At 38.4% G+C, this 25,182-nt stretch overlaps 1 protein-coding gene across 1 annotated transcript in view; it reads right to left on the bottom strand.

Moving 5' to 3' along the window:
- Positions 1 to 8,786, bottom strand: part of Task7 (TWIK-related acid-sensitive K[+] channel 7) — a 78,384-nt gene extending 69,598 nt beyond the window's left edge. The window contains exons 1-2 of the mRNA XM_067766648.1: positions 8,350 to 8,786; positions 5,346 to 5,563 (exon numbers count right to left, since the gene is read on the bottom strand). Of these exons, the coding sequence (XP_067622749.1) occupies positions 5,346 to 5,563; positions 8,350 to 8,476 (345 nt within the window). The 5' untranslated portion in view covers positions 8,477 to 8,786. The remainder of the gene's footprint in view (positions 1 to 5,345; positions 5,564 to 8,349) is intronic.
- Positions 8,787 to 25,182: the final 16,396 nt, after the last annotated feature.

The raw sequence follows: 25,182 nt of genomic DNA, 5'->3' as shown, positions 1-25,182 counted from the left end.
CTTTCAGCCATTGCCCTGCTACAAGGCAAATTCAGTGGATACGTTTTCCATAGTAATCCACATTCGAACCTCTCATCGACTCTTCTAGTGGTTCGCTCCAGAATTGAACGCGCTAGTTTTTCGTCTTCCGATTCTAGTTTGATGGGTGCTGAATTGGTGCCAAAGCTGTCGGTTGCGAAATACTCTTCGACTAGAGCATGTAGTTTTTGATCTTCTTTGACAAGTAAAACTTGACTGACTGTTGAAGGTGATTGAATCGGACCGTAAGCGATCCATCCTAGTGTGGTTTTGATTGCCATCGGACTATCAATGCCAGCTTTAACGACTGTAGACATGGCGCCTAGATACGCGTGTTTCAACCCAATTAGCAATACCGGCTTTGAAGCAAAATAATTTATAAGTGGCAAGTGTTTCAAATGTGGAAAATCTTCTTTTTTCAACAACTGCTCAGGCAAGTTTAGATCTTTTACGGTAAAAACGTCTCTCAAAACATATTTGGTTTTGTCTAGGCGGTTTTCTATTTCAACGTTTAATTTTAGCGAACGCTCGGTGACTACTTTGTCGTTATACCCCTGAAGCGTTAGTGGGTGAGCTTTACCTTTGGCCCCAATTTCTCTTGCAACCCTTTCTTCCATTATTAATATTCAGGATCCTTCATCAAACGTTGTTGACACCTCGCGTTTACCATTTGGCCAATATATGTTGATTGGTATTATCTTAAATAATTGCCCGCATGTGCTTTAAGTTGAGCGGCAATTTAACATAGGTTGTACTGTTTCAATTGTTGGTGTAGCTTGCCGTACTGTCTGAGTTTGAAGTTCTTCACTATGCAATAATGGGCTGTGATATCTTTGGCAGCCGTTTACATTACACTTCTTCTTTGACCGACATTTGACCGTGCGATGCCTTTGCGCAGGAAGGTGAAGCATAACTGTTGCTCTTTTATTAATTGCCATCGTTCTTGCACAGTCATTTTCTTAAATGTTTAGCACTGAAATATTGCATGGTTGCCCCTGCACTTATAACATTCCATTGCCTGTTCAATATGCATCACTCGACAAGGGTTGACTTGTGAAGTACTTACCTTCGAACTCACTGCGCTCACTGAAGGCATCAAACAAACGATACGTACTAGTTCACTAAGCCACTTCGAAAAGTCTTCTATGGTCGCATATGGCTGTATGGCCGATGCCTGTTTTGCCCAGTCGAATTGTCAAGCTTGTGGTAACTTGCCCACCATTTGTTCTAATAATGTAACGTTGGCTAAGTGCTGCGGACATTTCGCTGACTTTATGAATGCCACAACGTTGCGTAAAGTTACAAGGTCGGTTCTGCCGATGGTACTTCCCCCCCGCGGCCTATTGGGCAACCCTAATATTGTGTTATCATCTCCTCTGAGTAAGACGGGACTCACCCCCCTATTACTCAGAGGAAGGGTAATGCACGGATACAAGGCTCAGGTAAGAGGGGAACACTTCCCAACGCCTGCGGCGGGACAAACTCCCCTACTACCCTAGCCGAATACCCGAGCCAATATATTGTAGTTAGTTAGCCTCATACTAATAGACACTTCGCCGTAGGTACATCCCCACGATCCCGATCCTCGGACATCCCATCCCGAAGTCTAGCCACCACCGTCGTCAAAGCTATTTGGTGAGAGCAACCGTCACTCAGTACTCTCTCTTCGGGCGTGATCCTAACTACCGCCGTCATTACTACCGCCGTTAGCACCCCTTAGCGAGAGCCACCGTCGTCTTCACCATCTCAGCCACCGCTAAGCTAGCACTCTATCTCCCTCTCTCTGTGGAGAGCCGTCGTCCTTGGATTACACTATATTGTCAGCGACACTACCTAGTGAACATCTCTCTCTCTCTCTCCCCTGGATTCAAGGTTGTGGATATTTTAGCCCGAGAGCCGCGTGTGTGTGTGTTCGAAATCAAAACACTAATTCACAGTGTATTTATTTAGGTGGGGGAAGTGGGTCCTCCATCCGACTCTGGATTGACTTGAGCATACCTCAGCCTTTGACCAAACCCACCTCATAAATTGAAGTGCCATGAATTGCTCATTTGTGTTTCAAATCAGCTTTTCTATTAAATGTGTATACAGAAAATCAGACCACATACTAATATTCATTTTTAGGGAAAGCTTTTGCATAAAAAGTAAAAAAAAAAAACGAACTAACGGAACTAGTTTAAGTGAACATAACGGAACAAAAAACACATGGCAACACGCCACATATTAGAAAAAAAATGCACATATACAATAAAATAGAGAAAATTTTCATATTGAAACTAAAGGAACAACTATAGTGAACATATCGGAATAAAAAAAACATGGCAACACGCCACATATTGATATAAAATAGAGAAAAGCCTCGTAATCGGTGATGCCGCTTTAATTCAAAGCCGGCCAAAAGTTGCACATTGTGGAATTTGAGTTCGTATTTTCACACAGACACTAACGATGTGCAATCACGATCGTTTGCTTTCGCTTGTCACTCACTAAAATCAACATTGAATGCAAAATGAAAAGTCCATGCTACTTTTTGGGCACATAATAAAAACAACAAGCTGAAATGTTAAAGGGACTTTTAAAACGTTTTAGTTAGTATTATTAAGTTCCCTTTGAACATACATATTAATATTGACAATTTAAATATTAATTATTAATTATTAATAAATATTAGCCGTGTTTTTTAACACGCGCGTATACGTTTCGTTTGCGCGTGTTAAAAAACGCCTATCTTCGCTTAGATAATGCTTAGGAGACCCATCTAGCGGCTGTGGTAAAACAACTAGCTACAGCAACAGGGTGTACCGAAAAGCGGAGACGCAACGCTCTGATGGCCATAGGGTATAACATATAGCTGAATCAGTTGCGATGAATTGTGGACACACATATAATACATAGAATTAGTGTACAGGGTGAAACAAAGACACATATTTCAGTTACATCTGAGTATAATGCGTATTGAAATTTAGTAGGACAAAATTTATGCGCAGCAATTTCAGAGGTGTATTTATAGTTTGTCTCTTAGCAGTCAATATAAAGTTTAAGCGTAAACGGATATACGCGTGTTAAAAAACACGGCTATTGACAATTTAATGTAAGTAAAATTTTACACGTTCTACTTAGTTTCATTAATTTTTATAAATTTTTTTTTATTGAATAACTTTATGTTTTGAAAATATATATTTCTATCTTTACATTTACTTTGTTTTATAATTCTTTCTTAATGAAAAAGTGAATATTTTAAAGTAAATTTTGCATTGAAGAAACATCATACCTTCTTTTATAAAAGTATCTGGCTAGCTCGACCTCTGCTATCACCGACTAAATCTTCCGCGACCTTATTTACAACATGGACGCCCCAAATTTCGACCATTTTGAACATCCACGTCGATGGCACTACGGATGGGCTACCGACTGTCCTACACCCCAAAATCTTGGGTGTGACGTTTGATCAGGGTTTAAATTTTGGTGAGCACGCAGCCGCAATTGTTCCGATAATTCAGAGCCGTAACAAAATCCTCAAATCCCTCGCTGGCAGTACTTGGGGAAAAGATAGAGAAACGCTCATGACTACATACAAAGCAATTAGCCAGCCGATTACGTGCTACGCGTCACCCATATGGTCGCCAAGCCAAAAAATCACCCACTGGAAGAAACTACAGGCCTGCCAAAATACTGCTCTCAGAATCGCCACGGGCTGTCTTCTTATGTCCCCAGAACACCATCTGCATAATGAGGCGAGAATACTCCCCATCAGGGAGGGAAATGAGATGCTGACCAAACAGTTCCTGTTGAATACCCAGAAACCTGGGCATCCCAATATACATCTGATTGATGAACCAGCACCGCCTAGGGGCTTAAGGAGTCATCTCCGTAAGCATTTTGAGGAAATACGGCACCTGAGAACCCAGCCGTATGAAGTGAAAAAACACAAGCAGGTGCTTGGTGAACTCCATAAACAGGCATCGGACCTTTATGCCGGGAATTGCCCGGTGAATCCAGTGCTTAACGAAAATTATCCAAAACTTGCGGAAGAGGAACGCATACTACCCAGGGAAACGCGTGTCACTCTTGCTCAACTTCGTTCTGGATACTGTAACAGGTTAAACTCTTACCTATCCAGAATCAACCCCGACATACAAAATGTATGCCCCGCTTGCAACGTGTCCCCACATGACACCAACCATCTCTTCAATTGTAATGTGGAACCAACGCCTCTAACACCCCTTTCCTTATGGTCCACCCCTGTTGAAACGGCAAGTTTCCTTGGACTCCCGTTAGAGGATATTGATGACAATTTGTGATCGGTCGCGGCTATTAGGTGGGGCGAGCATTGCTACAACAACAACAACAACACCTCCGCGTTCTTATTTATACGAATATAAGTAAATATAGTTAGGATTAGCTTGAAATCAAATAACCAAAGTCCTTTTTAATTTCAAACTTCACAATCCACATTTTCTTTTAGCACACTGTGGGGAGTTGTCACTCAATTTTTACACACACGTATGCAATTGTTTTAGTATTTGTGTGGCCGGCTCTGCTTTAATTCATTGAATGGGCCAAATAATCCGATTTATGATCGTCGTCTACAAAAATGTTTGAAAAATACTGTTGAGCAAATGATTTAAGCCAGTTTTCAAACATTAGCCACTTGTATGAACAATGTTAAAAACAAACGAGCCAGTTTGACATTCGGCCATTTTTTCTGACAAATGATAATTTTGTTTTTAGTTTGAAAATTTTGTGCATAAAAACACAACTAAAATCAACTTTCTTGTGAAAAAAAAGTGAACAATCATAGACCGAAATAAATTTCCCGTGTTATTTGCATTGTTTTGTAATACCTATATGACACTACTTTATTTTCTCTGTATTTTCGCTTTCAGTACCAGCGTAAGTATGTAAACATGTCAAAATCACTAATTTTGGGGGAATAGTGGTCTCGCTTTCTCATCGTAGAAATTATTTTTGTATTTTCAAGTTTCGTTAGTTTTTCTAGCTTGGAATCCAAGACAAAATAAAGTAGTGTCATATAAGTGTAAGTTCCATTTTACGACTTTGACGTAAAATATTGACTTTTGAGATTGGACCAGACTATCGAAAATACAATAACATGACTGATCTAACAATATGGTCAATGCACCAAAGCCATTCGCATCAAATCAAAAAAAAAAAAAAAAAATGTGACTTCAAAATAAATTCTCGGAGATAATTTTCACTATGTATATGAACTTAAATATCTCCTTTGAAATTTTCCCTAAAAGATGAAATGAAATTTTGTTGCACAGAGTAATAATAAACACAAATGACAAGAAACCGATACCTACCATTGCATATGCCATACAAAAGGCTTTACCGCCAATTGTTACTGGCGTTGAATGCCCATATCCGATCATGGCCAGAACCACAGTGGCAAAATAAAATGCACCGGCGAATTTCCACTGAGGTCCAGCTTTGTGCGGTTTGTTCTCGATAATCACTATTTCCATCATGCGGTAGTCTTCGGCGGTGACATTGTACTTTTTAACAAAATTGTTCTTCACCGCTACATTTGCCAATATTGTTAACGATTTGATTAAGGTTGAATAAATTAAATATAGAACAACATACAATTTGTTAGCCAGATGAACATAGTATGCATAATATCTTATATATGGATACTTAAATAACCAAGTTGAAAATTTGGGACCACGGCCAAACTATATCTCTAAGGTGTAAACAATTTCACAGTAGACGATCTGCGGCAATATTGGTATCGGCGACCAACTTCAGTTCTAGTGAGGGTACAATGTTTGTTATTAGCTTAGGGTAGGACGAATTTAGGAAAAAATCATATTTATTGTGGAGATATAGTGGTTGCAGCGTGTCCCGCCTACCACACCGACGACTCCGGGTTCAAGTCCCAGACAAAGCAACATCAAAAGTTCAGAAACAAGTTTTTTCAATTCGAAGTTTTTTTTTTCTAAGCAGGGTCGCCCCTCGGCAGGGATTTGGCAAATACGCCAATTACACGGCTCAGGTATCCTTGTGCCAATTACCAATTTGCTCGGCGTGTGCACTGATTGCGCTATTTGCGCAGAGAACTGCGCTAAAATCAAAGCGATTTTGATATCTACGCATATCTGCAAATATTGCACATGCTTTTTTCTTCGTGTGTGGTGAATGTTACACAGTTTACCTGTGGTTTCTGATAGTATAACATCAGTAATTGTTGCTTAAAAATGTTAATATCGAAGGCGTAAGGACCATCTCTAGCTTGTAACAGGAATTCACACAAATTCAATAATACATAATAATTTTTTATACAATTAGAACACATGTTTCAATTGTTGCACTAGTTGAAAAATGAATATTGCAGTGCTGCAATGAGTTGAGCTGGTCTTGCAACTAAAATATATGTATATATTATAAATACAATGGAAAATAAACGCTTTTGGTGCGAGTTTTTCGACTTATACTGTGAATTACCAGCACTGTGGAAAAAATAGTGGTTTTTTAACAATTACTACCTTTTCTATACAATTCTGTCGTAAGAGGCGACTAAAATACCAAATAGATTCAACAACTATTCCTATTTATGTATTTACAAAATCTCAGTTTCGAACCAAAACGCAATAAGTGGCTCTTACCAATTTCCTAAATGGGGGGTTTAGGACCGCGACCCTAGTCACAACATGGACATCCCAAATGTCGACCATTTTGAACATCCACGTCGATGGCACTACGCTGCCGACTGTCCCACACCCCAAAATCTTGGGTGTGACTTTTGATCAGGGTCTACATTTTGGTGAGCATGCAGTCGCAATCCTGAGCCGTAATAAAATCCTCAAATCTCTTGCTGGCAGTGCTTGGGGAAAAGACAAAGAAACGCTCATTACCACTTACAAAGCAATTGGCCGGCCGATTGCATGCTACGCGTCCCCTATATGGTCACCAAGCCTAAAAACTACACACTGAAAGTAGCTACAGGCCTGCCAAAACACTGCTCTCAGAACCGCCACGGGATGTCTTCTTGTGTCCCCAGAATACCATCTACATAATGAGGCGAGAATACTCCCCATCAGGGAGAGAAACGAGATGCTGACCAAACAGTTCCTGTTGAATACCCAGAAACCTGAGCATCCCAACAGACATCTGATTTATGAGCCTGCACCGCCTAGGGGCTTAAGGAGTCATCTCCGTAAGCATTTTGAGGAAATACGGCACGTGAGAACTCAGCCGTATGAAGCAAAAAAACACAAGCAGGTCCTCAGTGAACTCCACGAACAGGCGCGGACCTTTATGCCAGGAATTGCCTGGTGAATCCAGTACTCGAAGAATAGCACCCAAAACTTGCGGAAGCGGAACGCACGCTCCCCAGGGAAACGCGAGTCACTCTAGCTCAACTTCGATCTGGATACTGTAACAGGTTAAACTCTTACCTATCCAGAATCAACCTCGACATACAAAATGTATGCCCCGCTTGCAATGTGTCCACACATGACACCAACCATCTCTTTAATTGTAATGTGGAACCAACGCCTCTGACACCTCTTTCATTATGGTCCACCCCTGTCGAATAGCAAGTTTCCTTGGACTCCCGTTAGAGGATATTGATGACAATTTGTGATCGGTCGCAGCTATTAGGTGGGGCGAAACATTGCTACAACAACATAAAGATTTTAACGAATACACGTTCATATCCAATATCGGGAGGGTTGTCAAAATACGCATTTCGGTGCCGCAAACAATAACATTACAACCACATGAAAATCGCCAACTTCAACTGCAAATATCTCCGGACAGATATACAAAATTTTTTTCCGCCTTTGGATTATTGTTGTCAGGTCAATAAGCGTACACCTCTCCCGATATTTTTGGTAGCGTATTAGCAATCGACCCCTCGACTAGAATTTTGCCGCCGCAAATCCCAAAACGAAATACAAAAATTATGAGTCGATCAAAAGATGTAAACCAAAAACCGAAAAAAAAACCGAACGCCTTTCAAAATTGAATCCATGCAAAATCCCATGGATTGTTTCAATTTCTTTTGCAAATATCTCTTCACAGACTTGAAATTTTTAACTTCCGTTTTTTGTATAGCCGATCACGGGTCCAAAACGCGCTCCATTCCCTAAATAGGTTACCAACTCCATTCTCTAAACAGGTTTCCCTAAAGGAAGCTTAATAGGATCTGCAGACAGAGCCACGCCAAGAGCAGGATAGAACTTCAAAAGAATAATCTTATAATTATCAGCCTACAGATCCACGAGCCACGAATGTCCACTGTCGGCATAACAATTATAAATGCCGTGAAGAATAATAATACGTGAAAGGCAAATTGTTGTTTACCTTGTAAGAATTCCCAACGCTTCGCTTCGGTACGCGACTCTAGGGAATCGAAGACTGCCGCACCAATGAGCAAATATGTGAATGTACATACAACCAGCGATAAAGTACGAACGTTTTGACGCTTCATAAAATTGCTAGTTAAGTTAGAGGCACTGAATTGACCTGTTTTCCTGGATCACATTCGATTTCAATCTTGACACTCAAATTTATTCGGTTTATTCTTTCCTTAATCACAATACCATGTAAACCATTGGCCGCGATTTAGTTTAGCACCCCCCGATTTCGGGGTTTAACTTGGTATCAAATGAAAGAGGGGTTCTCCCGATCACAAATATATATATCTTAAAGTGCGCAAACTTATAATTTAAAAGTTATTTGTTGTTAAAGTTTGCAAATTTCTATACAACTTTTATATGTGTATACGTATATATATTTTATGACATTACAAATCTGTGCTGCCACATCTAAAAAACGGAACAAGTGCAGAATCGAAAAATAACTTATAAAAATACCTTTCATCTGATGTATATATATCTTTAACTTTTCTAACTTTTTTTTTTGTTTATGTGGCAGCACAGCTTTGTAATAGGGGGACTCATGTAACCGTATAAATGCCTTATAAAGTGTGTAAACGTATAAATTTATCTAGTTTACGCAGGAGCTGTCAAATTTTGTATGAAAAATCATTTACACAATTTGTATAAATTTACGCGCACATTTCATTGTGTAAACGTGGTAAACTCAAAGGAATGCAACCTTGCAGACATTACAGACGGCATTTTCATCAAAAATCTCCAACATCAGCAAGTAAAGGCGTTTTAGTTTTGATTTTACACTTAATCTTGGTATTTTTTTAATTTGTATAACAATCAAAAAAATTTTTTTGGAAATAATACAGCTGAAAAACAATCAAGTTTATCAAGAGTATTACTAGGTGCGTTCATATAACCGCGTGTGTAAATGGATATAATTTTACACCTTATAAGTTTATATGCTATCATGAGTCCCCCTAATGTCATCAATAAAATATATATATATAAATGTGCATGTATCTACAAAAGCCCAATTGATTTAATAAAAACATTTATAATAAGTAAAAACAATGCAAAAATGAAATGTGAAATATACAAAAATGCAATTTAAGTTTATCGTTGCCAATTTATATATATATGTATGTGGATTAAGGTTTTGAAAGATATGTAAATTGTAATTTAAAGTGCTATAGAAATTTGCTAAATTTGCAAACTTTAACAACAAATAACTTTTAAATTATAAGTTTGCGCACTTTAAAATATATATATTTGTGCTCGGGAGAACTCCCTCTTTCATTTGATACCAAGTTTTTTCCCGAAATCGGGGGGTTCTATTCTAAAATTTTCCCAAACAACGAACCGATATCATTTCGTCAAAGAGGATAAATACAATAAGAGCCGTCACTCGTTATTTTGTGGCGAGTATCTCGTTGGAAATTGAAAAAATTGATGCCGAATGTTTTCTGAGAGGGACATTTTTAATTGTCTCGCATTTATCCATGCCGTGTAGGCCCCTTGTCCAACTGTGATTTTTGGAAAGAGAATTAAATAAATTAATTAAATACAGTCGAAAAATAAACACAAATACCCCACGAAAATGTATAGAAGACATTTATAAACATCTCGCCCAAAAAAAAAGTAGCGACTACCTCTCAGTATACATCGAGTAAATGCCAAAAATATAACGAGTGACGCCTCTTATTGTATTTATCCTCTTTGATTTCGTTACGATAATTAACGTTAATAAACGAAACAAAGTCATTCGTCATTCACATCGTTTCGAAATGACTTTTTTTCGTTTATTAACGTTGATTATCGTAACGAAATGATATCGGTTCGTTGGTTAAGCATGCCTGCATTTTACTTAAACATACAAAAACTGCTAAGTTTTATTTTTCCATTCCATAACATTCGCACCAACATCAATACACAGATTTTGACAATTTGAACAGATATATTTTGTTGCTTTACAGATGAGCCAACCATGTATAGTTGAACCATGGTTTCAAAAGAAAACTTTAGATTATTTAGCTAAAATTTTAAAGTGAGATAATCCTTACGAATTTATGTATATAGAGTATATCATAGTGTACCTATATACTTGTACACTATGGAGTATATAAGCAAAGAGGATAAATATAATAAGAGCCGTCACTCGTTATTTTTTAGGCATTTACTCGATGTAAACTGTGAGGTAGTCGCTTCTTTTTTTTTGGGCGAGATGTTTATAAATGTCTTCTATACATTTTCATCTGGTATTTGTGTTTATTTTTCCGACTGTATTTAATTAATTATTTAATTCTTTTTCCAAAAAACACGTTTGCATAAAGTGACAACACAGCATGGATAAATGGGAGGCAATTCAGGTTTACAAGTATGATATGTATGAGAAGGAAACAATTCCTTTCTCTTTCTAAGATACTGCCGTTTGACACTTCGGACACTTTTGTGGAACTCAGTGAAACCTGCGTGGAACATGCGTTTGACACTGAACGAAGTGTCAAAATTACCGGGGTTGCTGTCGTGGAAAGCAACACAGGGAAACAAAAAAAGGACCGGAATATCAGATATGGGTTGCTGTGATGGTAATTTTTTTTGAACGAATTTAGGATGAAAATGTAGTGCACCTATATGGGTCCAACAGAAAATTATACAAAAGTCTTGAATTGGGGTATCTGAGGACGCGTAGTTATTCTAGTATTAAGAATACAAACACAGGTGCTAAGTTTTTCTACCCGTTCAAAGGTTCTACGCGAAAAACAGTTTGAATCCGCGGTCGACTGCACTAAGCCGTCCAAAAATGTGGAAAGAGAAATGAAAAGACGCATTTTGTACTGTTATCAATAGTCCAAAGGCGAAAAAGTATTCGAATTCTTGGAAGCGAGGCAAAACCGCGTCTATTAATACCTCCCCCGACGGTTTTGGTCGTGTTTTAGCAATCGTCCCCTGTAATAAAGTATCACAATTTGTTAATTAAAAGTGTCCAAAACATATCGATTTTAAAGAGAGATGTAATTAAGTGCCCGTTTGAAAGTAAATTAGTATATTTCTTTGTAATTTTACGATAAAAATTTTAGGCAGTTTTCGTTGACAGTTACTACACTTTTCTTGGACCTAAGAAGTACAACAGTGCCGAATAGCATCCACAAAAAAAACGAACAAGAACAAGCATTTTATCAGGTGAGCGTGGCTGTGTATGTGCGTGCTGCTACATATCCTACTTGTAGACCTGTAGTGGAATTCACTAACACTTTTTACGACATTTGCCATCGCTTTAGTTGCGAATCGATAACTATAACGATTTCGTTATTCAGTAACTTATTTTGTATCGATATTCGTTTATCGACTATCAGCTGTGTTGGTAAATAAACGGCAAGTAGTGGCTGTAGATAGTTATTTAACCACTACCGCTAGATGGGTCTCCTAAGCATTATCTAAGCGAGGATAGGCGTTTTTTTTCACGCGCAAACATAAACGTATACGCGTGTATAAGAAAACACGGCTAGTATCAATGTATTTTTTTTTGTAATTCCCTGAATAATTTGAAATTAATGTATTTAATTTACCGGAACGCGAGATTTTTAAGTAAATATTAAAATTTTTTATGATAAGAATTTATAAAAAGGGGCTTAAGTGCAGAATACATACAATTGTAAAAAAAAAAATAATAAATCGGACTTTATAGAGATTTTTATGCTGATTCCAACGGTATATTTCTATTTTGGTGCAAATGAAAGGTTTGGGGGTAATTCCATGTCAAAACGCGAAATTATGAATTTTTCAAATCAAAATGTTTCCGAAACCAGTGGATGGATTTCAAAAATTAAAAAATCGAAAAATAACTTATAAAAACACATTTTATCTGATGTATATATATCGTTAAATCTTTTAGTCTTTATTTACCAAAAATTTGAAAAACTCTTTTTTTGGTGGCCATGCACTGTAATTCTGCGTAGAACACCTTTCTGCATAGGCGGCCTTCGGCCGCGCTTATAAAAAATAACCCTGGGCTACGCCAGCCAAGTCCGGGTGTGTGGTATAACCGTGACTACCGCCACGGTGATGTCCTTCTGCGTAGTACACCCTTCTGCGTAGGCGGCCTTCGACCGCACTTTAAAGAAACAACCCTTAGCCGATCCAACACCGGCTACGCCATGCACAGTAATTCTGCGTAGAACACCTTTAAAAAAATTACCCTTAACCGATCCGACACCGACAACAAGAAAACTAACATAAAAGCTCACCTCCAAACAAACCCGTCAAAGAGTTTTACAAAATCAAAATACATTGATAGGGTATGTTTGTTTGCATTTATGTCGATGTGCCACCACTTTATAATGTTCTACCAAGATAAAAAGATATTGTTGCGGAGCTGGTAACACTATTCACCACCTTCATTTGTTTTCGTTTGTTTAATTGCAACAACGAAAAAAGCGACAATAGTATCGAGATAAAAAATATAGTTTCTGCTTTCGGATTCTGAATCTTGCCGCAAATATGCATCTTTTGATACCGCTACCGACATGTGCACCCCAAATTTTAAGTGCAGGACTTAAATTGAAATTTTACTAAATTTGGAAATTAAAAAGCTTATATTTCATAAACTAAGAGTTTCCTAGAGCTGCGGATTCCATTTTGGTGATTTTTAGGACCCCCTCTACCCATACTAATCAACATCGTGGCACCTTATATAAAATCCAACACCGTTTTTTTGTTATTAAAATAATATTTTTATTTATATTAAAGCGTTCATTATTTTTTTTTTAACATTGAAAAAACTCGGAACACCATTCCTTCATTATACGTCATTCGACTGCCTATTTCACTGCCTTCCACTCCATTCCCAACATAACCTCAATTTAAGCTGCCAAATTATATAGTAAACAATGAACAATGAAATGCACTCGAAGGCCGTGAAAAAAGACACTCGAATGAAGTGTAATGAAGGAATTGATGTTCGGAGTTTTTTAAAATTTTCCCGAAATCCTGAATCACAAAAAGGACTGTAGTTAAGTACGAAAATGAAAAAATGTACTTCGGTTTTGCTCCTTTTTTAGCAGGAGATTTTCATTTAAAAGATGTAAAATACAAACCAATGTTCACTCTATTATTTTTTTAGCAGGAGATTTTCATTTCAAAAACATAATATATAAACCAATGTTCATTCTATTACTCATTTTATCTATCGGCTTCTCATATACATAATAATAACATGATTTTTATTTTTACGATTTATTCCTCAAAGAAAATAAATGAAACACGTATAAATGTAGTCATTAATCATGTTTTTTACTTCTTCTTAATTTATGTTGAAAAATAACTCTGTGTTAAAAATAGCAGAACTAAAATCTCAATGTCATACTACTTTTGTATAATAAAAATGATTTTATGCATGCAAGTATTTTATACCTATGCATTATATCTTAACATTCTCGCTATATAAGGAAGATAATAATTCCAGGGGCCGTTTTCACCATCTTCGGTTAACGCTAACAAGCAATTTATTTGAAAGAAATCGTTCAGTGATTTGTCAAATAAAGTGTCACTTGATAAAGCACGTTAAAAGTTTCCCTGCCACAGATAGATCGAAAATTTTTTGAGAATTGCACTGCGAACATAGGTATGTTGTGCCTTCATCGGATTGCGTTCCATTCCAGGAGGATATGTTCCGCCGTCTCCACTGATCGATCACGAAATAGACGTGAATACAAAATTATGTTTCTTATGGATTGAAGCAATTAAAGCACGGGTGTTCAAAGTCAGATGTAGACGCAACGCAAGTGCCAAAACGACGCAAAAGTCCCCTTAAGCGTATTTGATTTAAGTGTTATTTATCAATATTAATTAAAAATGTTATATCTCCTAAAAAGTTGAACTTAGGCACGATACATACGAGGCGTAGCTTTGTAGACGCCTGCAAAATATGGCATGCAGCTAAGATCTCTCTACACCTCAAGATTGCTTATGCTGTGCCTAATAAGCGTCTATGAAGCTACGCCTCGTGTCCATCTTCTCTTAGATTATATTTCAAAGGAAATTTTTTTAGCTTTAAACTTTGTTCTTAATATTCATATACATGTCTACTACTATGGCAGTCGCTTGCATACAAGCTATGTCATTATTTAAAAAAAAATTAAGTTCGGAAAAATGCAACCTTACACGTGCAATTTCAAACACGGTTGCCACACCATGTTTTCATTTGGGACCAAAATTTATGGAAAAAAGGACCAGACCTAAAAAAGGACCAAATTTTAATTTTATTGGTATACAAACAATTCGGCAAGTTACTAGAGTATCGTATTTGTTGTAAAAATCGAAAATTGTAGGATTTTCAGGGGCTTCCTATATAAAATTTTAATAAAAGAGACACTTGGCTTTAGTTAAAACTGCACAAACAAAAATAAAGTGTACCTTTAGGTATTACATTTTCAAATTTTTAGAATAAGACTATGTATTTCACCTATCTAACGTTGTGAACCTAGTTTTGCTTGATTGCAATGAAATAAAATGTATAGCGCATGTTATGGAAACGCATCTACGGTGGAAGCAGTAAGGAAGGCGGTCGGCATGATGTGTTGGTGCACAGTGGCTAGTCATTGTCGGCTGGGGTGGGTCCTTGCCAACCTTACTGTTCCTGCGCCATAATCAGAGAAAAGTTCCTATCATGCCTATCAAAAAACTCAGCTGTCAGATTAAAAAAAAAAACTGACAGAAGCGCAGAGACCGACTCAAAACGCTTATAAATTCAAACTAAAACGACATCCGGTCAACCGGATGCCACGGACAGACCGTTAACATTCAAAAATTTAAAATTCAGGAAAAAAGAAATTAAAAAAGAAATTAAAAATCTAACGCAAAAAAAATTACCGAACCGGAAATGACCGGTTACCACAAGTTCAAATGGCTGAAAAATAAAAATATAAAAAAAGGGCCGAATATATCTTGGGGGCGCCGCGGGTGGTGTTGCGACGCCCGGTGCATATACCCACCCTCAAAAACCATGGCCACCGACGCACCTATATTTCTGTGGCCCCTTACCTGGTAACCCTACGTGCCTTCTAAATGAACAAGAACACCAGCATTCCCATTTTAATTACAAAGTTTATTCAAATTTCATTATTATTAGCGTATGTATGCTACAAAAAAAGATTTTACGGTAGTACAGGTTTCTTAACCAGGGCTACCGCCTAGGCTCCAAAGCCAAAACAAGGCTGCTTATAGCATCGTCCCAAGACAACTTCAGAACAAAAAAAAATGTTGAACTACGAGCAGCTATTTACGCTATGAAAATGTATGTAAGTGCGTGTAGCATATAAAGGGAGAGAAAAAAAAAATGATCCAACAGTTTCCCACTTTATTGGGCCGAAATTGAAAACGAAATCTAATATGAATATTTAAGTCTGGCTAAGTTTGTCCTGTTGGGGGTTCCTTCCTTTTCTCTTACTTTTGCTCGTAATATTTCAAGCTATACCTATATTTATGTCATCCCCTTTTTTTTTTTTGATAAGGGTTATAAACGCTTGGTGTGAGAAAAAAAGTGTGATTAAATGTGCTTATGCATAGTAAATATACTACATACAAAGTAGAAATTTGGTTTAATGCCCTTTTTTTTTTGTTATTCACAAAACATATTTTAGGGCTATAAAGTTTGGATACAAATTCCGATAATTGGAGCCCCCTTACAAAATTATTATGTTATTGTAGTAGAACTTATTTTTGAGTTTAACAAAATATCAATTTGGTATAACGCATAGTATAATGACACTAATACGTAATATGGACTAAGAAAATTTGTTATAAAAGCAATTAAGATTAAATTTGGGGTAAATCACACTCCTCGAAGAAATCGTTTCACATATTCAAGTAAAACGTAAACTTTTAAATTCATAGTAAATCATACTCATCAACGAAATCGTTTTACATATTCGAGTAAAACGTAAACTTTTAAATTTATAGTAAAATTAACGGAATCGTTTTACATGCTCAGGTAAAACGTGAACTTTTAAATTTATAGTAAAATTAACGAAATCGTTTTACTTGTTCAGGTAAAACGTGAACTTTTAAATTTATAGTAAAATTAACGAAATCGTTTTACATGTTCAAGTAAAACGTAAACTGTTTTGCATTTACCAGTCAGTGCTGGTATTGTTTTGTTTTTCTTAATTTTTTTTTATTTTTTTTTTTTTTAAGTTAACTAAACCTCTTTAACTTAACTTTACGTTACGTCTACTTTTTTAACTTTACTACAAGTGGATGCTGCTTGCTCTCTTTAACTTAAGTATATGCATGTATGTATGTATTACGTGTTAAGATTCTATACTAGGGTTGTAGCCTTAAATTTGAATATGGTTGTATATTAATATTATATGTTGTTGCAGAGTCAACAAAAAATGAAAGAACAGGGTTGAGGCTACAAATACGTATATTTAGTCAGTATCGGAACGAACTCACCGCTTTAACCGCTGATATTCGTTGTCGTAATTGGGGATGGCCGCAGGCCTATGTTCGCTGCCCTGCGGTGGTTATTGTAGCTGGTATTGTTGTAGCCCGTATGGTCGTAGCTGATAAGGTTGCGGCTAGTATTGTTGTAGCCGTTATGGTCGTAGCTGATAAGGTTGCGGCTAGTATTGTTGTAGCCGTTATGGTCGTAGCTGATAAGGTTGCGGCTAGTATTGTTGTAGCCGTTATGGTCGTAGTTGATAAGGTTGCGGCTAGTATTGTTGTAGCCGTTATGGTCGTAGCTGATAAGGTTGTGGCTAGTATTGTTGTCGGTGGTACCGCCTGTTGTCAGTGTTAACGTTAGTGGCCGCGGGCCTATGTTCGCGGCCCTGCTACGTGCGTTGTAACTGGTGGTGGCGGTACGTCTGGTGGTTGTTGCGCTCGTGGTTGGCGCTAATGAAGGGGTTGGGGGAGGTACTACCGATGGTGATGCCCGTGATAATAGTAGGCGCCGTTGGTGGTGGTTGACGCTTCGGGCCGAGGTAACCGAATGAACCGGGTGGCGATAAAGCTTCGTGCTGCCCTTTACGAGCCGGATGACTTGGCCATTTTGACGTTAGTTGTACTACGCGGCAGCGTACTGCTGGCCTTGGAGGCGCAGGTGGTGTCGGACGCTTTTCCGCAGGTGGTAGTGTTCTTCGTAAACGTAGAGGAAGGGGTTTATCTCACTATGTGTGACTGCGAACGCCGACCTACTTCAACTGGATCTTGTGTCCACACAATACAACCGGTGTAAGGTTTATTACTTCCCAAAATAGACGCGTAGAAACGAGATTTGTCGGAATGAACGGTTTCGGTACTTTGTGCTATCGACTCTTTCCTAGTTTCTGGACATTTACCTGCTTACGCGCACAGCCGGCGAGGATGTTTTGTGATTAGTTGAGTATCGTTGGGGATGCGCAGTTGAAGTGAGCAATAAGGTCACTGGCCCGGTGCATATACCCACCCTCAAAAACCATGGCCACCGACGCACCTATATTTCTGTGGCCCCTTACCTGGTAACCCTACGTGCCTTCTAAATGAACAAGAACACCAGCATTCCCATTTTAATTACAAAGTTTATTCAAATTTCACTATTATTAGCGTATGTATGCTACAAAAAAAGATTTTACGGTAGTACAGGTTTCTTAACCAGGGCTACCGCCTAGGCTCCAAAGCCAGAACAAGGCTGCTTATAGCATCGTCCCAAGACAACTTCAGAACAAAAAAAAATGTTGAACTACGAGCAGCTATTTACGCTATGAAAATGTATGTAAGTGCGTGTAGCATATAAAGGGAGATAAAAAAAAAATGATCCAACAGTTTCCCACTTTATTGGGCCGAAATTGAAAACGAAATCTAATATGAATATTTAAGTCTGGCTAAGTTTGTCCTGTTGGGGGTTCCTTCCTTTTCTCTTACTTTTGCTCGTAATATTTCAAGCTATACCTATATTTATGTCACCCCCTTTTTTTTTTTGATAAGGGTTATAAACGCTTGGTGTGAGAAAAAAAGTGTGATTAAATGTGCTTATGGATAGTAAATATACTACATACAAAGTAAAAATTTGGTTTAATGCCCTTTTTTTTTTGTTATTCACAAAACATATTTTAGGGCTATAAAGTTTGGATACAAATTCCGATAATTGGGGCCCCTTACAAGATTATTATGTTATTGTAGTAGAACTTATTTTTGAGTTTAACAAAATATCAATTTGGTATAACGCATAGTATAATGACACTAATACGTAATATGGACTAAGAAAATTTGTTATAAAAGCAATTAAGATTAAATTTGGGGTAAATCATACTCCTCGAAGAAATCGTTTCACATATTCAAGTAAAACGTAAACTTTTAAATTCATAGTAAATCATACTCATCAACGAAATCGTTTTACATATTCGAGTAAAACGTAAACTTTTAAATTTATAGTAAAATTAACGGAATCGTTTTACATGCTCAGGTAAAACGTGAACTTTTAAATTTATAGTAAAATTAACGAAATCGTTTTACTTGTTCAGGTAAAACGTGAACTTTTAAATTTATAGTAAAATTAACGAAATCGTTTTACATGTTCAAGTAAAACGTAAACTGTTTTGCATTTACCAGTCAGTGCTGGTATTGTTTTGTTTTTCTTAATTTTTTTTTATTTATTTTTTTTTTAAGTTAACTAAACCTCTTTAACTTAACTTTACGTTACGTCTACTTTTTTAACTTTACTACAAGTGGATGCTGCTTGCTCTCTTTAACTTAGGTATATGCATGTATGTATGTATTACGTGTTAAGATTCTATACTAGGGTTGTAGCCTTAAATTTGAATATGGTTGTATATTAATATTATATGTTGTTGCAGAGTCAACAAAAAATGAAAGAACAGGGTTGAGGCTACAAATACGTATATTTAGTCAGTATCGGAACGAACTCACCGCTTTAACCGCTGATATTCGTTGTCGTAATTGGGGATGGCCGCAGGCCTATGTTCGCTGCCCTGCGGTGGTTATTGTAGCTGGTATTATTGTAGCCCGTATGGTCGTAGCTGATAAGGTTGCGGCCGTTATGATCGTAGCTGATAAGGTTGCGGCTAGTATTGTTGTAGCCGTTATGGTCGTAGCTGATAAGGTTGCGGCTAGTATTGTTGTCGGTGGTACCGCCTGTTGTCAGTGTTAACGTTAGTGGCCGCGGGCCTATGTTCGCGGCCCTGCTACGTGCGTTGCAACTGGTGGTGGCGGTACGTCTGGTGGTTGTTGCGTTCGTGGTTGGCGCTAATGAAGGGTTTGGGGGAGGTACTACCGATGGTGATAATAGTAGGCGCCGTTGGTGGTGGTTGACGCTTCGGGCCGAGGTAACCGAATGAACCGGGTGGCGATAAAGCTTCGTGCTGCCCTTTACGAGCCGGATGACTTGGCCATTTTGACGTTAGTTGTACTACGCGGCAGCGTACTGCTGGCCCTGGAGGCGGAGGTGGTGTCGGACGCTTTTCCGCAGGTGGTAGTGTTCTTCGTAAACGTAGAGGAAGGGGTTTATCTCACTATGTATGACTGCGAACGCCGACCTACTTCAACTGGATCATGTGTCCACACAATACAACCGGTGTAAGGTTTATTACGACCCAAAATAGACGCGTAGAAACGAGATTTGTCGGAATGAACGGTTTCGGTACTTTGTGCTATCGACTCTTTCCTAGTTTCTGGACATTTACCTGCTTACGCTCACAGCCGGCGAGGATGTTTTGTGATTAGTTGAGTATCGTTGGGGATGCGCAGTTGAAGTGAGCAATAAGGTCACTGAAGCAGTATATTAACTGGGCTTGACGCCTTTGCTGTTGAAGTTGTGCCCCTAGATGTTATATAATCCCTTTTATATAATTGTAGGGCCGCCAAAAATTTTGCTCACGCAATTTACCAACCTTCCTCCTTTTTTTTCTTGCCGGAAACTCGTGGCAATTTTCGCTAGTGATCGCAGATCTGTCTTTTCCTTGTTTTCAATACTTTTGTATCGCAACTTTCGCCCCATCACCAGTCACTAGGTGTGTTCGCGCGAACACGCTCCCAAGTGGACCGTAACCTTAGACCATAACAGCAGACCGTAACACGCAGTTAGGTTTTAGTAAGGAACGGTTAAAAAATTTGCGTTGTGGCAAACTCAATAAATCGTAAATGAAACTAAGCACCTGTGTTAATGTTATTTTTCAGGCATGCTTAACCAACGAAACGATATCATTTCGTTACGATAATCAACGTTAATAAACGAAACGAAGTCATTTCGTTTCGTTTATTAACGTTAAGATCGTCAAATTAACGAAATGATTTCGTTTCGTTTTCTGCCATATCAAAACGAAATCAAATCGTTTATGTTGATTATTAATTTCAAACTATGCTGGCAAAGCTGATTGATGGCGGAGTCATTAAAGGTGAAAGCATTAGCCAAGCTGATTGCAACTTTTCTCATGAATTTTGACAGTACGAACATTTCTCAGAGTATTTTTGACATTACCACCAACGAATTACACAAACAAATTACATAGAGTTTGTGTGTGTATGTGCGCTCGTTGTTGCCACCTTACGGCTTCACCATGGCTATAGCATTGCCAGCACAATTCAAACATAAAGTATCACGTTTTCGTTAACGTTTTTAACGTTAACGAAAGCTTTTCGTTTCGGTTAAAAACGAGATACAATTTATCTTGATAATTTCTTTATCGATAATATTTCGAAGTGTTTCAACGGAAACGGTGGAAATTTTTTGATAAACGATTAGCTTAACGTTAAGGTGCATCCCTGCTATTTTTACAGATGCTTACATTTTCACTCACAGTTTAAACTTCATACCAGAGCCTAGGTTGAGTGTGAGTTTTGAACTCAGACTAAAAATGAATCGTCTTAAAAGTTTCAAATGTATAATAATTAAATACCGATTGAAATATCTAAACACTAAAACAAGTCTTTTTCTGATAAGTGCGTTGTTTCATCAAAAATTAATGACAATGTGTTTGTCCGAATATTCAACACTTCGTTTTTAATGCCTCGTCTAAATTATCTCCCAAGTGAAATGTCATTGTTCTGCTACATTTTATTGATAGAGCAATTTTCGTGGTAAGAATTCCATTGAAGTAAATTGAAAATTATATGTGGGTAATAGATTTGCGGCAATTTTTTTAGCAGTGTTTTGAATTTTTGTTTCAGTGAAAAGAAATAAAAGGGCCAAAACCGTGCCGAAAAAGAACCAAAGTTGAGAAAAAGGGACCAGCGGACCATATAGGGTTGGAAGGGACCATGGACTGAAGTGGCAACCGTGTTCTCAAATGCAGCTTCCACATCAAATACATATACATATAAGTACTTCGACATTACGAAATATATTGTCGCGTTGTGAGGCAAAGTATTTTTGTATAAAAGCATGGTTCAATTATACAGGTTGGCTCATCTCATCAGCTGATTTTATTTATGTCATTGCATGGTCGAAGGGATTGTCAAAAGAAGATGGCAAACTCAAAATGAAACCAACACATCGGCAACATTTTACTTACACATACAAAAACTGCTAAGTTTTATTTTTTCATTCCATAACATTCGCACCAACACCCATAGCGGTACGATACAAGGTGGCAGCATGGTGACATACCTACAAACATAAATAAAAATCCCATGTACTTTGTTTTTGTAAATTCGATGGACAAATGTCAAAATCGTACTGCGCCGGAAGTTGATGTATCAAATCAAATAAAAAAAAGTTTATAATCAGCTGTTCCATGCTGCCAAATTGTATCGTTCCGCCATGCCAACACCAATACACAGATTTTGACAATTTGAACAGAAATATTATGCATGCATAAAAGCTTTTTGATCACCACAATACCACAGATTAAGTATAAAATTTCACAAATATAGTAAAATTTTTCGAAAAATCACACAGAATATCCACAGTCATTCAAAACGTATATGCACATGGTTGTATTTATATGCACGAAAATGCATTAAAAACGCATGAAATTGTTAAAATAAAGTTCAAAAATAAGTGATAAAAACTTTAATATAAATAAAAAGATTCTTTTAATAAAAACGAAAACGCCTTATATATTCTATACATAGTATATCAATTGGGAACTATTATCTCACTTTAAAATTTAAGCTAAAAAATCTAAAGTTTTTTTTTTAAACTTTGTCGATTCACAATGCTAGTTAACCTATCAGTTATTTGCGTTCGTTCAAAATGCCGTTGATTATACCCAATAATCATTGGGCTTTGAGTACCATTAGAGATCATGTTCATAACTAGGTTAGGTTAGGTTAGGTTAGAGTGGCTGCCTCCGCTGTCCGAGCGGAGACTGACGTAGGCCGTTGTGGCCCGTTGTGCTACCACGCGGGGGCCCCTATTTCCTATTACCCTACTTTCGAAGAAGAGGAGAGTTTAGACCCCAGTGAGGCTAAACCAGCGCGTTTGCCTAATGAAACGGAAGATATCGTTTGGGTTTATAGATTCAAGCTCCGCAAGGCACCCAAAAGAGTGTCTGTGGAGGCATTGGTACCTGGTTTTTGACAGTACGGGACAGTGGCACAGATAGTGCTCAACGCTTTCTATCTCCTCCTCGTCCCTACAGCTGCGGCAGAAGTCATTTGTCTGCAGGCCCATATAGGCACCGTGAGTGCCCATGAGACAGTGACCTGTAAGAAGGCCCACTAGTGGGCTTATAGAGATACGGTTTAACAATATCACCGATCGCGATCTCTTTTCATCCAGCTTAGGCCAGATTTGCTTGGATATACTACATGTAGGTTCCCTCGCCCATCTGGCGTTTGCCTGATCCGTGAAAAGAGATCGCAGGTGGTATTTGCAAGTGTTTAGAGGAGGGCTGGCCCAACCAGCGGAGGTTGTTGTTTGCAAGTTGGTGCCTTCCCTAGCTAGCTCATCCGCAGCGCAGTTTCCTGAGATGTCACAGTGGCCAGGAACCCATATTATGCTTAGGTTGCAATTTTCAGCTAGTTTGTTGAGGGTTTCTCTGCACTTCAATGCCACTAGTGACGAGGTGTTACTGCATTGCAGGGATTTTATGGCAGCTTGGCTGTCAGAGAAAATTGAAATAGAATTGGTTACCTGCAGGTTACCAAGATAGCGGGCTGCTTCCCAGATAGCTATGAGTTCAGCCTGAAAAACACTGCAGTGATCAGGTAGGCGCAAGCTCTCGCTTAGATTAAGCTTCTCCGAGAATATCCCGCTGCCGACGCTGTTGTTTAGTTTAGAGCCATCTGTAAAAACGGAGATTTCGTGTGATCCCGGCTTCACGCCGTTTGCCCACTCGTTCCTCTCTGGGATTCTTGTGGAAAATTTGTTGTTCCAGCAAGGGGACGATGTTGTATGGTCCAATTTCAAGAAGGTTTCGGGGACTTGCTTCAGGATCCGGGTGTGACCAAACCTGCAATCCCTCCATGGTTCGATAGCGTTGAGCCTTGCCGCCTTGCAGGAGGCACAGTATCTACCATATAGATCAGTTGGGAGAATGAATAATATGGTTTCAAGAGCTTTGGTGGGAGTGGAGGGAAGGGCACCGCTGGTGAGCATTGCCGCCATCCTCTGCACTCTCGTTACTTTACTCTTGTTAGATTCGATATCGAGTGCCGTCCACCATACGGTGACGGCGTAGAAGAGTATGGGTCTCACCACTGCCGTATATATCCAATGGACTATGCGTGGCTGGAAACCCCACCTTTTTCCGATTGCCGACTTACAAGCGTAGAGAGCCATTGTGGCTTTCCTGGATCGTTCCTCCACATTTCGCTTCCAGTCTAGAATAACTCCGAGATATTTAACCTCGGTAGAGAGTTTGATTTCCTTCCCGTTTAGGGGCGGGAGGGTAAATTCCGGTATACTGCATTTGTGGAGTATTCTGTGTGAACTATGTGCATACATGGCGTTTAGCGACTTTATTTTATAAGATTTATAGATAGATGAGTGTATGAACATACCACTTATTTTGGGACGTGACTTTCCGTATGCTTTCAATATTAAATTAAAAACTAGCGTAAGGAAATATACCAAAGAAAAATTATTAGAAATAACAGATAGTTATGAACCTAGTAAGTCTATGATAGCTCAACCCGCAATTAGTTCCGATGTACACCCTGTCGTTATACCGATACATCCTGTCGATGAACTCCACCAAAGTAAACAAAATTCCTATAAACCTCAGGAGCCAACTGACTCCACTGCTTTTGAAGTGCCCGATATTTTCAGCATCGACATTTCTCACGATGCTAAAGACGTTGACATAGACACCAAGCTGCACAAATGTCAGCGGGACGAGTTAATACGAATCATTGACGATATTTACCTTAACAATAACTTAATACCTGAGCCACTGAACTATGAAATGAAGATACATTTGACTAGTGATGTTCCCTTTCATTGCGCCGCCCGTAGGTTCTCTTACGCCAAGCGAAGGCAGGTGCAATCTAGACGAATTGTACCACGATGGGATAATAAGACACAGTGACTCGCCGTACGCTTCGGCTATTGTACTAGCCAAAAAGAAGAACGGCAAAATACGATTGTGTGTGGACTATCGTGCATTAAATAAAGTAACCGTGAGGGATAACTACTCATTTCCCCTGATAGACGACTGCATCGACTACTTGGAGAACAAGAAGTTCTTCTCGCTACTCGATCTGAAAAGCGGATTCCACCAGGTGCATATGGCCCCTGATTCAATAAAGCTCACCGCATTCGTGACTCCAAATGTCCAATACGAGTATCTAAAAATGCCTTTTGGCCTGAAAAACTCACCCGCAGTATTCCAACGTTTTATAAATAGCATTTTTCGAGATATGA

The sequence above is a fragment of the Eurosta solidaginis genome, chromosome 2 (assembly GCF_040869045.1).
Source record: "Eurosta solidaginis isolate ZX-2024a chromosome 2, ASM4086904v1, whole genome shotgun sequence".
Classification (NCBI taxonomy): Eukaryota; Metazoa; Arthropoda; class Insecta; order Diptera; family Tephritidae; genus Eurosta; species Eurosta solidaginis.
The sequence above is the reverse complement of the archived record's forward strand: the minus strand, read 5'-3'. Positions and strand labels throughout refer to the sequence as shown.